At 43.3% G+C, this 15,578-nt stretch overlaps 1 protein-coding gene across 1 annotated transcript in view; it reads left to right on the top strand.

Moving 5' to 3' along the window:
- TFCP2 (transcription factor CP2) overlaps positions 1 to 15,578 on the top strand; it is a 37,526-nt gene that overhangs the window by 11,948 nt on the left and 10,000 nt on the right. The window contains exons 2-7 of the mRNA XM_080994708.1: positions 6,595 to 6,746; positions 7,600 to 7,676; positions 8,087 to 8,192; positions 10,420 to 10,526; positions 12,577 to 12,729; positions 14,835 to 14,945. Coding sequence (XP_080850834.1) covers positions 6,595 to 6,746; positions 7,600 to 7,676; positions 8,087 to 8,192; positions 10,420 to 10,526; positions 12,577 to 12,729; positions 14,835 to 14,945 — 706 coding nt within the window. The remainder of the gene's footprint in view (positions 1 to 6,594; positions 6,747 to 7,599; positions 7,677 to 8,086; positions 8,193 to 10,419; positions 10,527 to 12,576; positions 12,730 to 14,834; positions 14,946 to 15,578) is intronic.

Here is a 15,578-nt window from a genome sequence, read left to right on the forward strand (position 1 = left end):
AGGCTCTGTGGTTTAACCCACAGCACCACCCGCATCCCTCTATTCCATTATAAGCTTGCATAAATAAATCAGCCTAAGAATGTACCGTATTTTTCCATGTATAAGACGATGCCTTTTGCTAAAAAAAGAATTAGGCAAAAATTGGGTGTCGTCTTACACATGAATAGTGAATGCAGAGCGGGGATGTGCGATTAATGGCTGCAGCAAACAGGAGATTGGCAGCGGCGATTGGGTGGGTGATTGGTGGCTGCGGCAAGGCCTGCTGGCAATTGGCTGTGGCTGCAGCAATTGGGCAGGTGATTGGCAGCTGTGACAAGGCGGGCAGGTGATTGGTGGCTGTGGCAAGTGGGTGGGTGGGTGGCGGCGAGCAGGCAGACAATTGGCGCCTGCAGCGAGGTGTGTGATCAGCAGTGGTGGGCAGGTGGGTGAGCGATTGGCAGAAGTGACTCCCCCACCCCAACCCCCAAAAGCTGAACAACTTAATTTCTTAATTTGGGGTTTAAAAAGTAGAGGTCGCTTTATATATGGGGGGTCACTTACATGGAAAAATCTGGTTGCCTGATGAACAGCTAATTGGGGTAATAGATTTTGGTTTTGATGATTTGGGACCTGATAGAGTAGGGATTGGGAAGCTTTTTGGCTCCAGGGGCCAGATCCCTATTGGGGTTGCCCTTGCAGGCCCAATTTCACAGGTGGGCGGGCAGGCAGCTACATCATTTTGATGGCATATGATTGGTAGGTGAGCAGGGCTGCCCACCTTACAAAACCTCTCACGTGATGTTGAAAGTCTTCCCACACCTTCCCCTTAAAACTTACATGTGTCTTAAAGCTGCAAATCACCTTCTGAAGTAGTCTCTACCCCACTGCTTGTTTGAGAGAAGCCTTTTCATGATGCTGATTTAGGGTGTTGGTGTGCATCGCCTCCAACTTGTGTTGGCAGTGAATCCAAAATGTGTGTCAAAGGTAGCTGTTATGTGGCATATAGAAGAAGAAGAAGAAGAGTTTGGATTTGATATCCCGCCTTTCACTCCCTTTAAGGAGTCTCAAAGCGGCTAACAATCTCCTTTCCCTTTCTCCCCCACAACAAACACTCTGTGAGGTGAGTGGGGCTGAGAGACTTCAAAGAAGTGTGACTGGCCCAAGGTCACCCAGCAGCTGCATGTGGAGGAGCGGGGAATCGAACCCGGTTCCCCAGATTACGAGTCCACCACTCTTAACCACTACACCACACTGGCTCTCACCATACATATAGATGTATTTCTCTGTTCCTCTGCTAACTCCATTATTCACAAAGATCTGTAAGGTAAAAATTACAGTTCTGCTATGTTTTGGTTCATGCTGTCCAATATAAATTCAGCTACATCCAATAATAAGCATCTTGCTTCATGACTTGAAGACTCTCAGATTATGTGTGTGTTGGATTTATCACTTCATTCTTTTAAGAGTCAATATTCCATTTCAAAACAGCATTCCTCCTACGTTTGTAAGAGCTGATGGATCTCATTCTCACTGCTTTACAGCAGTTTGGGGTGGGGTGCAGATGGCAGCCAGGGTTCAGTCCACCAAAACCTGCATGAGTCATCAACTGTGGGATGCCAGAGATCCTTGAAAAAAGGTTTCTGGGACCCTGTCATTAGAAATTGGGGCGGGGTGTGTGTCTGCTAGTCTAGTTCTTCCCTATAGGATGGTAAGGGGGGTATGTGAGAGATTTAGAGACAGTGCATCTTGGGCATGGTGTGGAGGAGGAGGAGTTTGGATTTGATATCCCGCCTTTCACTCCCCTTCAGGAGTCTCAAAGCGGCTCACATTCTCCTTTCCCTTCCTCCCCCACAACAAACACTCTGTGGGGTGAGTGGGGCTGAGGGACTTCAAAGAAGTGTGACTGGCCCAAGGTCACCCAGCAGTTGCATGTGGAGGAGCGGAGACACGAACCCGGTTCCCCAGATTAGGAGTCTACCGCTCTTAACCACTACACCACACTGGCTCAAAATCGTTTAAACCAGGACCAAGATACTGGAAACAGTGGCCTGCACTGGGTCTTAATACCAAAAAACCGTAATTCCTACAAGAAGCAATCGAAATATTAGGTCTTTCTAATGATATTAGGTCTTTCTAATGATAAACTTAAAGCAACCTTTCTCATTTTTCATCATTCACCTCATCAAACATATGTTGTCTGGGTCAAGAAAATAGTGAATGTGAAGGTCACCAATGAGGGGTGTATCCCACAGCTGTGTGTACTTTAGTCTCACATGGCTATTGGGAGAGGCAGGCCCTGAATTCTAACCCATTTGACTTTTTTCTCACCATCCTGCCCTCTCCAAACCTCTCAGTGGTGTGAAGAGTCCGAGTAGTGCAACTTGTTTTTGGATGCTGGTCGCAGGCTTGTGAGAGAAATGGGAATATTACTTCATCACTGTTTCCCTAGAAGTCTTTGCACTAAGCTAAACCCAATCTGCACTTAATCTTTTACCAGTTTGCTGTACATGCAATTCATGGGCATATTTGCCCATGCAACTTCTCCCGAGTACAATTTTTCCATCTGTCTATACATATACAAAATGGAATGGAGGGGGGCAGTGCTTTCTTAAGCTTCCCATTTTAGAGCTTGGGGGGGGGGATTGTTGCTAGTCCCTCTGAATGGAACAGTTTTCCAATTTCCTTTGGTTGAATAAACTGATGTTTTGCTAGTATTCTGGGCCAGCTGTTCAACATGACAAATTCTGGGAAATGTGGCAAGATATTTTTTGTACCACTATAGATCGTGTGGCAGGAGTGTTCCAAAGTATGTTCTGAACATTGATGTAAAAAAACATAGTTACCATGGTGTAGAAATCTGCTGTGTTAATGAATTCCTAGTAATCTTAACTAATCTTCCTGATGGAAGGAAGGATTTAAATCCCTACTTCCTAGCAGCATAAGCATTGTAGCACCAATCTTTAAATAGCAGAAGCTGCTATGGGTTTTATAGGGCAAGAGGCTGAACTTTGCCTTGCTTTTACATAAAAGTTCGTTTGGGCATCAGTTTTTATGTGTCACTGGTAAACAATAGCTGGTGATATTAGCTTGGATGTACACTTTGTGTACAATTGTGCAATTGTGCAATTGTGACAAGCATGTTTCACTATACACAGGAAAGTTTGTGTGCTTGTTGATGGTTGTGATTTACTAGACAAACCATGGCTGAGATGTTTCTTGTTTTTATGGATTTTTTGTTTTTAAATTGTCAGCAGAATGAGTGCTTAAGCATAAAGGGTTCTATGTCAGATGTAAAGAAAGCTGAGGGTTACAGCTTATACAGTGGTACCTCGGGTTAAATACGCTTCAGGTTACAGACTCCGCTAACCCAGAAATAATACCTTGGGTTAAGAACTTTAGTGAGCCATTTATGCAAAAACATAAACAAGGGCTAGAAACTTTCCCCCCAGTAAAAGATAGGATTCTCAATATTGTAACAGGAATCTGAAGGCCATACCAGTATTTTAGGGACCTCTTCTTTCAGGTATTGTTGTATCTGCATTCAGTCCCGTGAATTGTTATTTCCATTTTACATACAATAGAAGGAGCTTCTTGCCAGAGATCATCCAGTGGGCAAGGTTATGGCTCCTCTCCAGGAAATGGTAACTTAGTGAAGCTGTTGCAAATATCTAGCCCCTCACTCCAGAAATGCATTCCCCAGAGAAGCAAATAAAAAAAAGACTATACAGTCATACCTCATGTTCCGGACACTTCAGGTTACGGACCACGGGAAACCCGGAAGTACCAGAACGGGTTACTTCTGGGTTTCTGCGCAGAAGCGCTAAATTGCGCTTTGCGCAGAAGCTCCAAATCGCGCCAGCTCCTGCGCGGAGGCTTCAGGATGCGAACACTGCGGGTTGCGGACGTGCCTCCGTCACAGATTACATCCGCAACCTGAGGTTCCACTGTACCCTTAAACTGGTTTTATCATGTATGTACCCAGAGACTCCCTTGTGGAGTTAATATTTCTATCTATATCTAGTTCTAAGCCTAAACTTCGTAGTAGGAATAGACAAATCATTCTGTTTCCAGTCCAGGTCACTTTCACCTCTATAAATCTGCACCTGGACGTGCACATATTACACCTCTGCTGGGGGAACTGCACTGGCTGCCAAACAGCTACCAGACCATGGTCAAGGTTTTGTTGTTAGCCCTGAAAAATTTGGAACCAGGTTACCTGAAAGACTGTACAGTATATGCCCCTGTATAGACATGTAAGGTCATGTGGATCATCTGGGGAAATTCTACTTGTGGCACTGCACCCTACAGAGTATCGTAGGACAATGACCCCCAAAATGCTTTTCTGCTGTTGCACCTGTTCTGTCGAATGCCTTTTCCTCTGCTGTAAATGAAACGGTAACCCTCAGTTGCCTCAGAAACCTTTTAAAGGCTTATATTTTTGTCCATGCTTTCCTTGGCCCATAAGATTAGATCCTGATTTTTGTGCATGAATCACCTGGATTTCTGATTTACTTTTTTATGTTTTGTATTGTTTTACTGTTATTGGGGGTGTATTTTTGTTGAAATGGATAAAGTTTTTATATTGTGCATAGTGTAGACCACTTAAAATTTGTAAAGATATTAATCTATTAATGCTTCAAAAATACATATTTTTGAGTACATATTTTTAAACTTTTTCTTTCAAAATACACATTTCTACAAGCATTTAGAAATACACACACACATATATATAGCACTGAAAGATTCAGACATGCAAAATCCAAGTGATAGCTATGGCCTCAATCACGCATTAGTCTAGGACAGAGGTCGGCAACCTAAGGCCCATGGGGTGGAAGCGGCCCATGAGGGTCACTTAACTGGCCCATGAGCTGCCACTGAGCAGCCCGCTTGGCAGGCCCTCGCACACTGTGCTAAACTGGCACAGGGACTCTCTTCCATGGCTCCGGAAATAGCTTCTACGCATGCCCAGACACCGGAAATCACGTCTGTGCATGTCCGCAGCACCAAAAATCGCTTCTGCGCAGGCATGATTTTCGGCATCTGGGCATGTGCAGAAGCGATTTCCAGCACTGTGGACATGCGCAGACGCGATTTCCAGTATTGCGCTGCACCAGTCCAGCCCACGGAGGAACTCCGCGGGAGTGATCCGGCCCATCCCCAGTAAGCCTGATCTAGGAAGTGTGGGTTGGATCTGTTTGTATTGGAATTCACAAATGCTGAATTCTTCAAGCATCCTGGTTTCACAGGCTCTAGGATTTAAGCCCTTATTTTTACAAGACTTTATCCAAACGTATTCAAAGGTAGACCCTTGCTCTAAACATTTAGTTTGGAATACAACTGACCACTCAGTCTTGCTGCTGGCTCCCTTTTTCTTTTATTAAACTCATCATTGCTGAATCTTGATTTGAAGGGGATCAGTATCACAGAGCTTCCAGAAAAGGCCAGTTGCAGTCTGGGAATAAGCCATGCAGACTCTTCAGTCAGCTCTCTTCATTTGCCATCACGAGGCAGTCTAAATTTCTGTGTTGCTTTTTGAGGGGCTTCAAAGGGTAGTTCCCCAAACACACGTAACTGAGGAGAACATATCCAGAATAAGATCATGGTTGTTTGATGTTGGATATGGTCACTGCAGAATTTAAATGGATTAGCTGTGGACCTCTGGCTGATAAGACTTCTCTGAGGATTTTGGTGCCGAACTAATTGTGAATCTGAAGTGGAATCTCAGCAGACCCATTGTTTTTAAAAGGCAAATCCTGGAGAGGGAGAGTGGGTTTTCCCCTAGTTATCTTCTCCCGATCTACAGTTTTAGGTCTTATACTTCAGTGAGTTGAAGCTGTTTCAAACTCTTGTTAGTAAAGTTAGCCTTCATTGGGTAGGGAGAGGCTTACAGCTTATGTAAGGGATATTGTGATGACTCTCCTAGAGTGGCATCTCTATGAGGCATGTGATCCTGTACAGATTCCCACCCCCACCCCCCAGAAAAGGACTACCCAGTCTGAGCTATAACCAATGATGTAGTAATGCTTCAGATCAGTAGCTGTTTGAGGACAGGAGCATAGTTCTCTTTCGATTTGTGAAAGTCCTTATCTAAACTTTAGAGGCAGGTGGCATTCACTCTCTGGGGTCAAAAGCAAAAGGCTGGCTGACCTGCTGTTAGGACAACAGCTAGTTTGCCTCTTTAGACATAGAGAGATATTGTTCAGTGATTATAATTGTTTACACTTCCTTTAAATCCAAATTGTTGTTCCTGCAAGAGCTGTGGATGGAAGTAGAACAATTCTTCATATAAACCTAAATGCCAGACTTCTCCAAACTGGTACCCTGTTGGACTCGGGAACATCCACCAGCCACAATCAGCATGGCCAATGGTTATAGATGATACATTAGTAATGTCTGCCATACAGCCTGATCAAATACCTCTTATAAGGATCGCTGGCTAGACTGAGGATTATACATGAAGAGTAGGTACACACACACTCTTTCTCATATTTTGTCTCTCTCTTAAGATCTTGGAAATAATTTTTGGTTTTAATGTCCTGATATGCTCTATGGATTTGTTCAGTCGCCAAATATGGATAATCTTAACAACTCTTAACGAAAACCATTTTCTTGTAGTGATGTCCTTGCCCTGCCCATCTTTAAGCAAGAAGAATCCAGCTTGCCTCCTGACAATGAGAACAAAATCCTACCTTTTCAGTATGTCTTATGTGCTGCCACTTCCCCTGCTGTGAAACTCCATGATGAAACTCTCACCTATCTCAATCAAGGTAAGTCACATTTCTGTTGCCAGAACATCAGGTGGGGAGTAGGTGCTTTCCCAGTTGTGGCATTTATATTGCTTCCTTGCTGCATGCCTCTTTTAGCTCACTTTCCAGAGTGCACACTCAAGGCTGCAGCACAAATTATTTTAGACTTTCTTGTCTTTTAACCTATATGCTGTGCTCTCTTTGGGGGCCGTGAATAGCTTTCTTCTGAACTCTTGGTTGGAAATTAGTGTTCTAGTTTTTGCCTAGTGATTGAAAGTCTGAAACCAAAGGTAGAAAAGATGCAGGCCAAAGTCCAAATTATTTATCTAATTAAAATACTTGTATGCCACGCTTCAGTAAACCACCAGGATTCATATTATGGGAATAAACTATGTAGGTTTTGTCAGTTTAGAACATTTGAATTTTGGGGCTGTGTTAGCACAAATTAAGACCCTGAATGAAAATAGCTGAAATGTTGTGGAAGATGAAATGCTACCTCCCTAACAAGTCCTTGTTTCTTTCAGCAGAGATTAAGTTCTTTAAAAAAATAAATTAGGACCAGATTAAAGTAAATAGTGTTCCTAACAGAAGCTAGGGCAACAGGGTTTCCCTATGAGAACCTTCCTGTGCTTGTTGCACCACAGCAGAAAGGTTTATGGTGAAGGGATGGAGGGGGATACATGGAGTCTGGGGCTACATGAAAGTGGACTTTGACAAGCACACATCCTTTCACCCGAAATGCCTCCCCTCACACTGGATAGGGGTGTGTGTAAGTTACTATGATGCTTTCTTTTCAGTCAAACTTGTTACACTATGACCTCAAGAAAAGTGGCAATTTTTTTTGTAGCAACTTCAGAGATCTTTTCTTCTTCAGGTCAGTCCTATGAAATCAGAATGCTGGACAACAGGAAAATGGGGGAATTGCCTGAGTTAAATGGAAAGCTTGTAAAGGTGAGTGCCCATAATAATCTATCCTCTCCTAAAAGCTCTGGGTTGGTGACAAGGTTAAACATGCTTGTCAGGTAACTAGTGACACCTATGAACGTAATTCAATCAATCTCTGGTGTCAGCAGTTGGGTAGAACCACTGTCTATCCAAGCAGACCCCAGTAGTGTTGGGTTCATGGCCCTCTAGCTGTGAAATGAACCTTGAATGTAAACTGCCTGCACATGTAAATGCCAACCTGTGTGTGCTCCATTCGCACCATCCATCAGTTTCATGGTGGAGAGATGGTGCAAGGTTACACTTTAGGAAAGCTAAAATCTTCCAACTGGCCGCACCAATTTGCCTAAGCTCATCTAAATGTTCCAAGTTCCAGCATATGCTGTTTACTCAATGAGAAAATCTCCTTATTAACCTAGAGTATATTCAGAGTGGTGTTCCATGATCGGCGACTTCAGTATACAGAGCACCAGCAGCTGGAAGGCTGGCGATGGAACAGGCCAGGTGATAGGATACTGGATATTGGTGAGTGACTTCTGCAAACGTGGACTAATTTGGCTTTGTAGCTTTTTGTAGCATGGACCTTGGAGGGCATTGGAAACTGCCACCGCTAGAGGTATAGAGCTCTTTATTGATTTTGAGAGTGGTTTCAGTCTCTGCTCAGAGCGTAATCGTTTGCCATAGTTTGACTTGGGTGGCTCCAGGTTTTTTTTAAATGTTGCCTTCCGATGTGAACGTAGCTCAGTTCACTTGCTTATACCACCTTGCGCCTATTGCTCTGTAAGCACTTTCCTGCACTACACCTGCACTCTGCTTGCGATACATGACTAGGATTATGTAGTTAAAAGCCCCCACATTTGGGTAGGCAGTTTTCTGGTCCCTTCTGGCTTCCTACACCTATGTCAAATGACTTAACACTTATGTTTTTGCCAGGAGAGAGTGAGCCTCTTACTGTTGGTACAGTGGTAGCTCGGGTTACATACGCTTCAGGTTACATACGCTTCAGGTTACATACTCCGCTAACCCAGAAATAGTACCTCCGGTTAAGAGCTTTGCTTCAGGATGAGAACAGAAATCGGGCTCCGGCGGTGCAGCAGCAGCAGGAGGTCCCATTAGCTAAAGTGGTGCTTCAGGTTAAGAACAGTTTCAGGTTAAGAACGGACCTCCGGGACAAATTAAGTATGTAGCCAGAGGTACCACTGTACATTCACTTACTGCCTTAAATTCAGTAGATTATTATAGTTGACTCTGAGGTGAAACTTTTGGCCCTTTAAAGGTAAAAGTAAAGGACCCCTGACAGTTAAGTCCAGTCACGAACGACTCTGGGGTTGCGGTGCTCATCTCGCTTTACAGACCGAGGGAGCCAACATTTGTCCACAGACAGTTGTTCCGGGTCATGTGGTCAGCATGACTAAGCAGCTTCAGGTGAACCAGAGCAGCACACAGAAACGCCGTTTACCTTCCCGCCAGAGTGGTACCTATTTATCTACTTGCACTTTGACGTGCTTTTGAACTGCTAGGTTGGCAGGAGCTGGGACTGAGCAACGGGAGCTCACCCCCTCACGGGGATTCAAACTGTCGACCTTTTGATCGGCAAGCCCTAGGCTCAGTGGTTTAGAGACCACAGCGCCACCCGCCTCCGTAAATTCCAAGTATGACTGCTATTGTGTTGAAGTTTGCTGTCTTTTTACTATGTTTTTCTATGTTATATATTTTTTTCCATATGGGCACACGATGTATGATTTTATTATTATTCAGGTAACTTTTTTCTGAGCCACCCAAGAGAAGCTCCCTCTGTATAAGTATTCAAAGCAACTTCTTTTTCTTGTCGATTCATGCAGATTATGAGTTTTTTTGTAATCCCTGCAAGTGTGGAATTGGGTATGCAGAGCCTGAGCTAGCTCTCTCTTTTGACAGAAAGAAATTGTTGTTCTTTATAGCTGGAAACATAGGTTTGAAAGTATGTGGATCTCAAAAGCAGGCAGATATTAGGTGGCACTTCCAGTGCTCAATACAGGAGGTTTTAATAGCCTGAATCTCCTCGCAACTAAACAAAGTGAATAACAAAAATTTGCATAATTTATAGGTTTCAGAATTCTGCTTTTCTTGGTATATAATATTGGTTTCTGCTTAGAATCATAGAATTGTAGAGTTGGTAGGTTCCTAGAGGATCTTCTAATCCAACCCTTTGCAATGCAGGAATATGCTTCATCAGTTCATAAGTTTATTGTTCTAGCCAAAGGCCATGACAAACATGCAGCAATAATATTCATAAAATAATACAGATCATATATCCTTAATATAAACCAGCATCTATGATGCATGAGAGAGAAGATACCAGCAAAGTGTGCATAAGCCTGTCGTCCTGAATTCCTAAATTTTCCTGAAATAGGTTAGCAGGGCAGTCCAGAAGCAGCTTACATAGATAGTGCCTCAGTTTTATACTGTAACAGGCACGCTGGTACCTAGATTTTTGCCTTAATTAGTTAATTAACATCCTGTCTTCCATCCTGGAACTCAAGGTAGAATACATGGGATTAACAGTTGGTCTCCCACATAGGGATTGACCAGACCAAAGCTTGCTTAGATTCAGTGATGTTGGTGCATCGTGTGCCTTCAGACTGTACCCTGAATTACCCAGTCTTCTAAGCTCTTGGTGCATTATTTACTACATAAGTCCCTTAAAATTTTGGTGGACTTGCCATGCCTCTCCTGGCCTCGTTCTAAAGGGTTGGGCTTTTGTCTTCTGCAGATATTCCAATGTCCGTGGGTATAATCGATCCCAGGGCAAACCCCACGCAATTGAATACTGTAGAGTTTCTGTGGGATCCTTCAAAGAGGACTTCTGTATTTATTCAGGTAAATCAATACTACATGGGAGGTGTTTCTTAACTGTTCTCTCTGGTTAGGACTGTAGCAAGCAAGATAGATTTGAGATTTGCCGCCATCAGTTTTGATGGATCTCTACTGCCATATACCTGATACAATCACCCTGTCACCCTTCCAAATTCATATATTAGAGGAATAAAAGAGTAGTCCTATTCTTCTGCGGGGTGTTCCTCTGAAGTCTACTTGCGTCTCCTTCTGCCTTTCTTACTTGGATCTTCTTGCTCTCAGTGAACCACTGAGTACCATTACAAATTCATAGCTGCCAGGCTCAGATTTCAATTGACATTGTTTTAAGTGTCAGCACTGTGCAGCAGAGACAGTGAAAAAAAGTCAGTTCATGGGTACCTGGGGATTCTTCCAGCTCCGGTGAATGCTGATGAGAAGCTGTCTGTCTTAGTTACAACTGAGATGGCTCAACAAATTGTAATCTCTACTTGGGAGGCTCACTATAATGAACTTTGAGAGCTCTTGAACTAAAGAGTAATGCTAATTGCCCTTGACAAGAACAAAGTGGAATTCTGACTGCCAAAACTGACGGGGAAAGCTACCATTCATTTCATTGCTGCGAGGGTGTTGAACACTGAGGTGCCGGGGAAGGATTCTGATTACTGGCTTTAATTTGGTTTCTGTTCACTTCAACTGTGGTGGGGGCAGGACAAATTCTGGCAAAGTCGAAAGGGAGCAGACCCCTCCATCTAGGACGATGAGTCAACCAGAATGAGGCCACACATTCATTCGAGACTGATTTCTAGGGATTTTTTTTATTTGATCTCTTATCTGCCTGTTGGAGGATTAGGTCAATATTACGATTTCACTAATCCTTGTGGCTTGTTGAGGTAGGTCACTTTTAGAGACATAGTGCCAAACCTGTGAAGTGCTGAAGGTCACCTGCAAAGTCCATTAGGAATAAATGGTGTGTATTCAGTCCATTCTGGACAGCACTGTCTGGTTTTGATTTTGAAAAATAATGTTTGCTGGTAATCCAGGGGTACACAGTGTAATGTCCTCTGGATGTTGTTGGGACTACAGCTCCCTCGACCATTGGCCATTCTGGCTGGGACTGATGGCAGTTGGAGTTCAACAGCATATGGAGTGTATTGGCTACCTCTTATGTTAAGCCATATTTTCTCCCTTCAGAATAAGACTTTCAGTTGTACTAAGTGGAAGCATTAGCCTATTCAAGTATTAAGGGCATCTAGGAAAAGGAAAACCCAGGCTGTTTTCCTTGGACCCCACAACATGCCGTTTCAGCTCTGGGGGCTTGGTGCAGGTTTAACACTGATTACAAGATCAAAAAATACTACGATACTGGGAGAATATCCTTCCTCCTTGGGCTTGCTGCTCTTCACTTCTGATCAAATTCTCTTCCCTTTTCACTGTAAGCTGTGGTTAGTAGATAGCTTCTCACTGCAGTTAGTTCAACTTGATGCAGTTGGTGCTCAGAAGAGGAGAGCATACACCCAAGGGGGGAGAGGGAGGGGCTCTGCCATGTGCTCCCAGCGTAAGAGATCAGCCCCATCCAGGAAATGCCTGCTGGGTGTGATTGCAGTTTACAGATGTTGCTGAGAGATAACTTGGGAGCAAACATAAACCTTGGAATATAATTTGAAAAGCAATCAGTAACTTTGGTTTTCTCCATATTCTAGGCTCCCACAGACTGATCCATAACCCCTATTCTCCTCTGCTAGCATTTTCCATTGACAAGTTACCTCTTTCTTGCATGCATACTTCTGTAGAGAAATTATAGATTTCAATTGTGCTGAATTGCAGAGCGCAATATCGTTTTGTTGCTTCTTCTGGCCTGGCTGCTGATGCCCCCTGTCCCCAGTTTGATTAAAAGCCAGAGAGCAGGATGTACTCCTTCCTGTGCTTGAGAGCTTTGTTTGCTATTGGAAATGGGAGTCCCCAGACTAGCTGGTATCCTACGCTATCACTTTCCTGGAGTAATGGTTAAACTGTTCATGTGCACCTTTATTGTACAAGCAGCAAGCCTGCAGCCTGTGTCTGTTTTTCTTCACAGGTGCACTGCATCAGTACAGAGTTCACTATGAGGAAGCATGGTGGCGAGAAGGGTGTGCCATTCCGAGTCCAGATTGACACTTTTAAGGAGAATGAGAATGGGGAATACACTGAACACTTGCATTCTGCCAGCTGCCAGATCAAAGTCTTCAAGGTATGTGTGTCTTTTAATCCATCCAGTGCATTCCACCTACCCCGTTTACTCAAATTGTGAACTAAAACCTGACTTTCTTAGAAGAACTTTAATGCTGGGGAATGTATTAGTATCCTTACCACCTGCAGCCCTTCACCAGCTGGTCCCAGGCAGGTTACAACAATTTAAAATCCAGTATTAAACACAGTTAAGTCAAATTATAATTGACACATGTAACTTTATGATGTGACATCTCCATTTGGTTGCCTCTACTGGAATGTCTAATACTACAACCATCAGCTGATATTTTCCTTTCTGAACAACTACTAAGCTCTGTATTTCCTTCATGGGTATGTTTTGTTACTTGAATTTTTTTTTAAATAAAAAAATCAATAAAAATATTGATTTGCAAGACAAATTACAGTCCCCAGAATAGGGTGGGTCCTGAAAACAGATCAGAGTTAAGAGGTGCCTTTATAGCATTCACTGAAAGTTGTATCATGAAGCTGCCAGATGCCCCTCTGTGGGAGGGAAACCCACAGCTTAGGGGCTGCCACAGAGAATGTACTCTCTAAGTAGGACTCTGGGGAGGACATAGTCTTGTCTTCATAGGCAACAGGCATATCCTCCTCCTTTTTTGTTCAATGGGCCCATTGTGAGACCTAGCATTAAGCTATTGGTGATATACACCAGTTATATTATTGTGCTTACCCGAGGCAAAATAGCACTGGATATTTCTGAAGGGAGCTATTCAGGAATAAACAGGCCTTGATGAGGACTTAGTAGTAGAGGAATGTTTGGGGAAACTAAAACCGCAGTTTATGCCTGCATATGCACAGTGCACAGTATTAGGAATAGCTGCACTTAAAAACTGTTTAGTACACTACTTTTCCTTAAAGCATGTGAAACTGCATTGGAGCCAATATTAATGTGTTGGATTGGAGCAGTTGCTTATGTGGATGTTTTAGGGCCTAGCTGATTGGCCAGGTCATCCTGTAGAAAACTTATTTACTCCAGGAAATATGAGCCAAAAATCACTGTAGAGGCAGGAGAACTCTTGCCAACATCAACCTTTTATCTCCTCTCCCTCAAAAGTTCCCATTGGCATGTGATACAAGAGCTCCAACTTACAGATAATAAATGTGTGGAATTAGCCTGAAACATGTGTAGTATGTGATTATTTCCTACAAGAAAAGTTGTCACGCTTCCTTGTTTGAGAAACACTGGAAAGGGCTTCAGTCCATTTTGAAATTCCAATCTTCTGAACATGATTTCTGAGAGCCAAACTAGACATGAAAGTGGCAAATGCATTTTCCTTTAAATCCAAGTCTGTCTCATTCAGTCACACAGAAACAATTTTTGTGGGGGAAGGGGGACATGTTGTTTCAGAGCAAAAGCTTTATGTGCAAATTAGGGGAGCTGAACTCCACACCATGTCAACTATTTTTTGTAGCCTCTTCCCCCATTCCCCTCACCAAAGCTTCTCTCTGTAGATTCACTTCTAATATTGGAGCTTAGGTGAAGATACGATTTCCTGAAGGTGGGCTGCCCCTCATTTTCTTACATGATTTTATACGTAACTGAACAGACGCCACAATGAGACTACAGCCATAACATCTAGTTTGGCCCAGACTCCCTCAGAACAGCACAAGTAACTTTGAGGATACCGGAAAGCGAGGCTTTTGTATATAATCCCTGTCCAAAGTGAGCACTTCTGATTACTGCTACCTATAGGTATTCGGGCAGATTTTATAGGTGTTTTAGCTAGATAAAAATCTGCAGGGCTTCAGCAAGAGAATTCAAAGTGCAAGAGGAGCAGCAGAACAGGTTTTTCATGTTTGCATGAATTTCCAGAATGAACTTTTAAGCTCTTGTAGGGGAAATGAGTATCTCCCATCCACCAGCTCACTTTTCTCTTTATGGGTCTGTTGCCAGTCTAGTTCCCTTGCCAGGATCACTGAGAAACATTTCATTTGTTCACATAAATGTATTACTATGTGTGCATGTATGTATTACACACTCACACATAAACCTAGTGCTGTCCTTATCAGCTGAAAAAAACTTTGGCTTAGTGCTTCCTTTTCCTACATCCCATGTTCTGGTTTCACTAACATGTTGGTTTCCAGCCCAAAGGAGCCGACAGAAAGCAAAAGACAGACAGAGAGAAAATGGAGAAGCGAACACCTCATGAGAAGGAAAAGTATCAGCCTTCATATGAGACTACAATACTTACAGAGGTGAGGCACGCAATGTGAGTCGTAGTATCTAGAACCTCTGTTTTTGAACAAAGCCATTTAAAAGGCTGGTGCAGGTGGGTGGGCTGGCTTGCTTACAGGTAATATGCTTGCAAAAGTTCACTCGGAAACCCAAGTGTTAGAATGTTTGCACCAAGGTACAAGACATGGCAAAGGTGTGATTGAATGACGTTGTCTGGCCAAAGTAATGGACACTTGCTCAGAGCCATTGTTGTCCAGCAAGTGCCAAACGATGCAAGAGTACGTGCTAATACCTTGGAATAGTTTCTGTTCCTGGTCGTGTGGCCTCTGGCACATGATTCTGGTCACGTTTGTTTAAACAGCAACAAAACCAAAGCTGCAGCTCTATGGGTTTCTGTGTGGTCGATGTCACAAATAAATAAAAGTGGGTGGTAGCTGTGTATGTAATGTTGACACTGCTGCAACATGCTCCAGGCCATCAATCCCTGATGTGCAGGTGTTACATATATAAATACCAGCAATTCACTTTTAACCTGACAAGTACCGTATTTTTCGCTCTATAAGACACACTTTTTCCCTCCTAAAAAGTAAGGGGAAATGTGTGTGCATCTTATGGAGCGAATTCAGGCTGCACAGCTATCCCAGAAGCCAGAA

Source organism: Podarcis pityusensis (genome assembly GCF_964106645.2).
Source record: "Podarcis pityusensis genome assembly, chromosome: 2".
NCBI lineage: Eukaryota > Metazoa > Chordata > Lepidosauria > Squamata > Lacertidae > Podarcis > Podarcis pityusensis.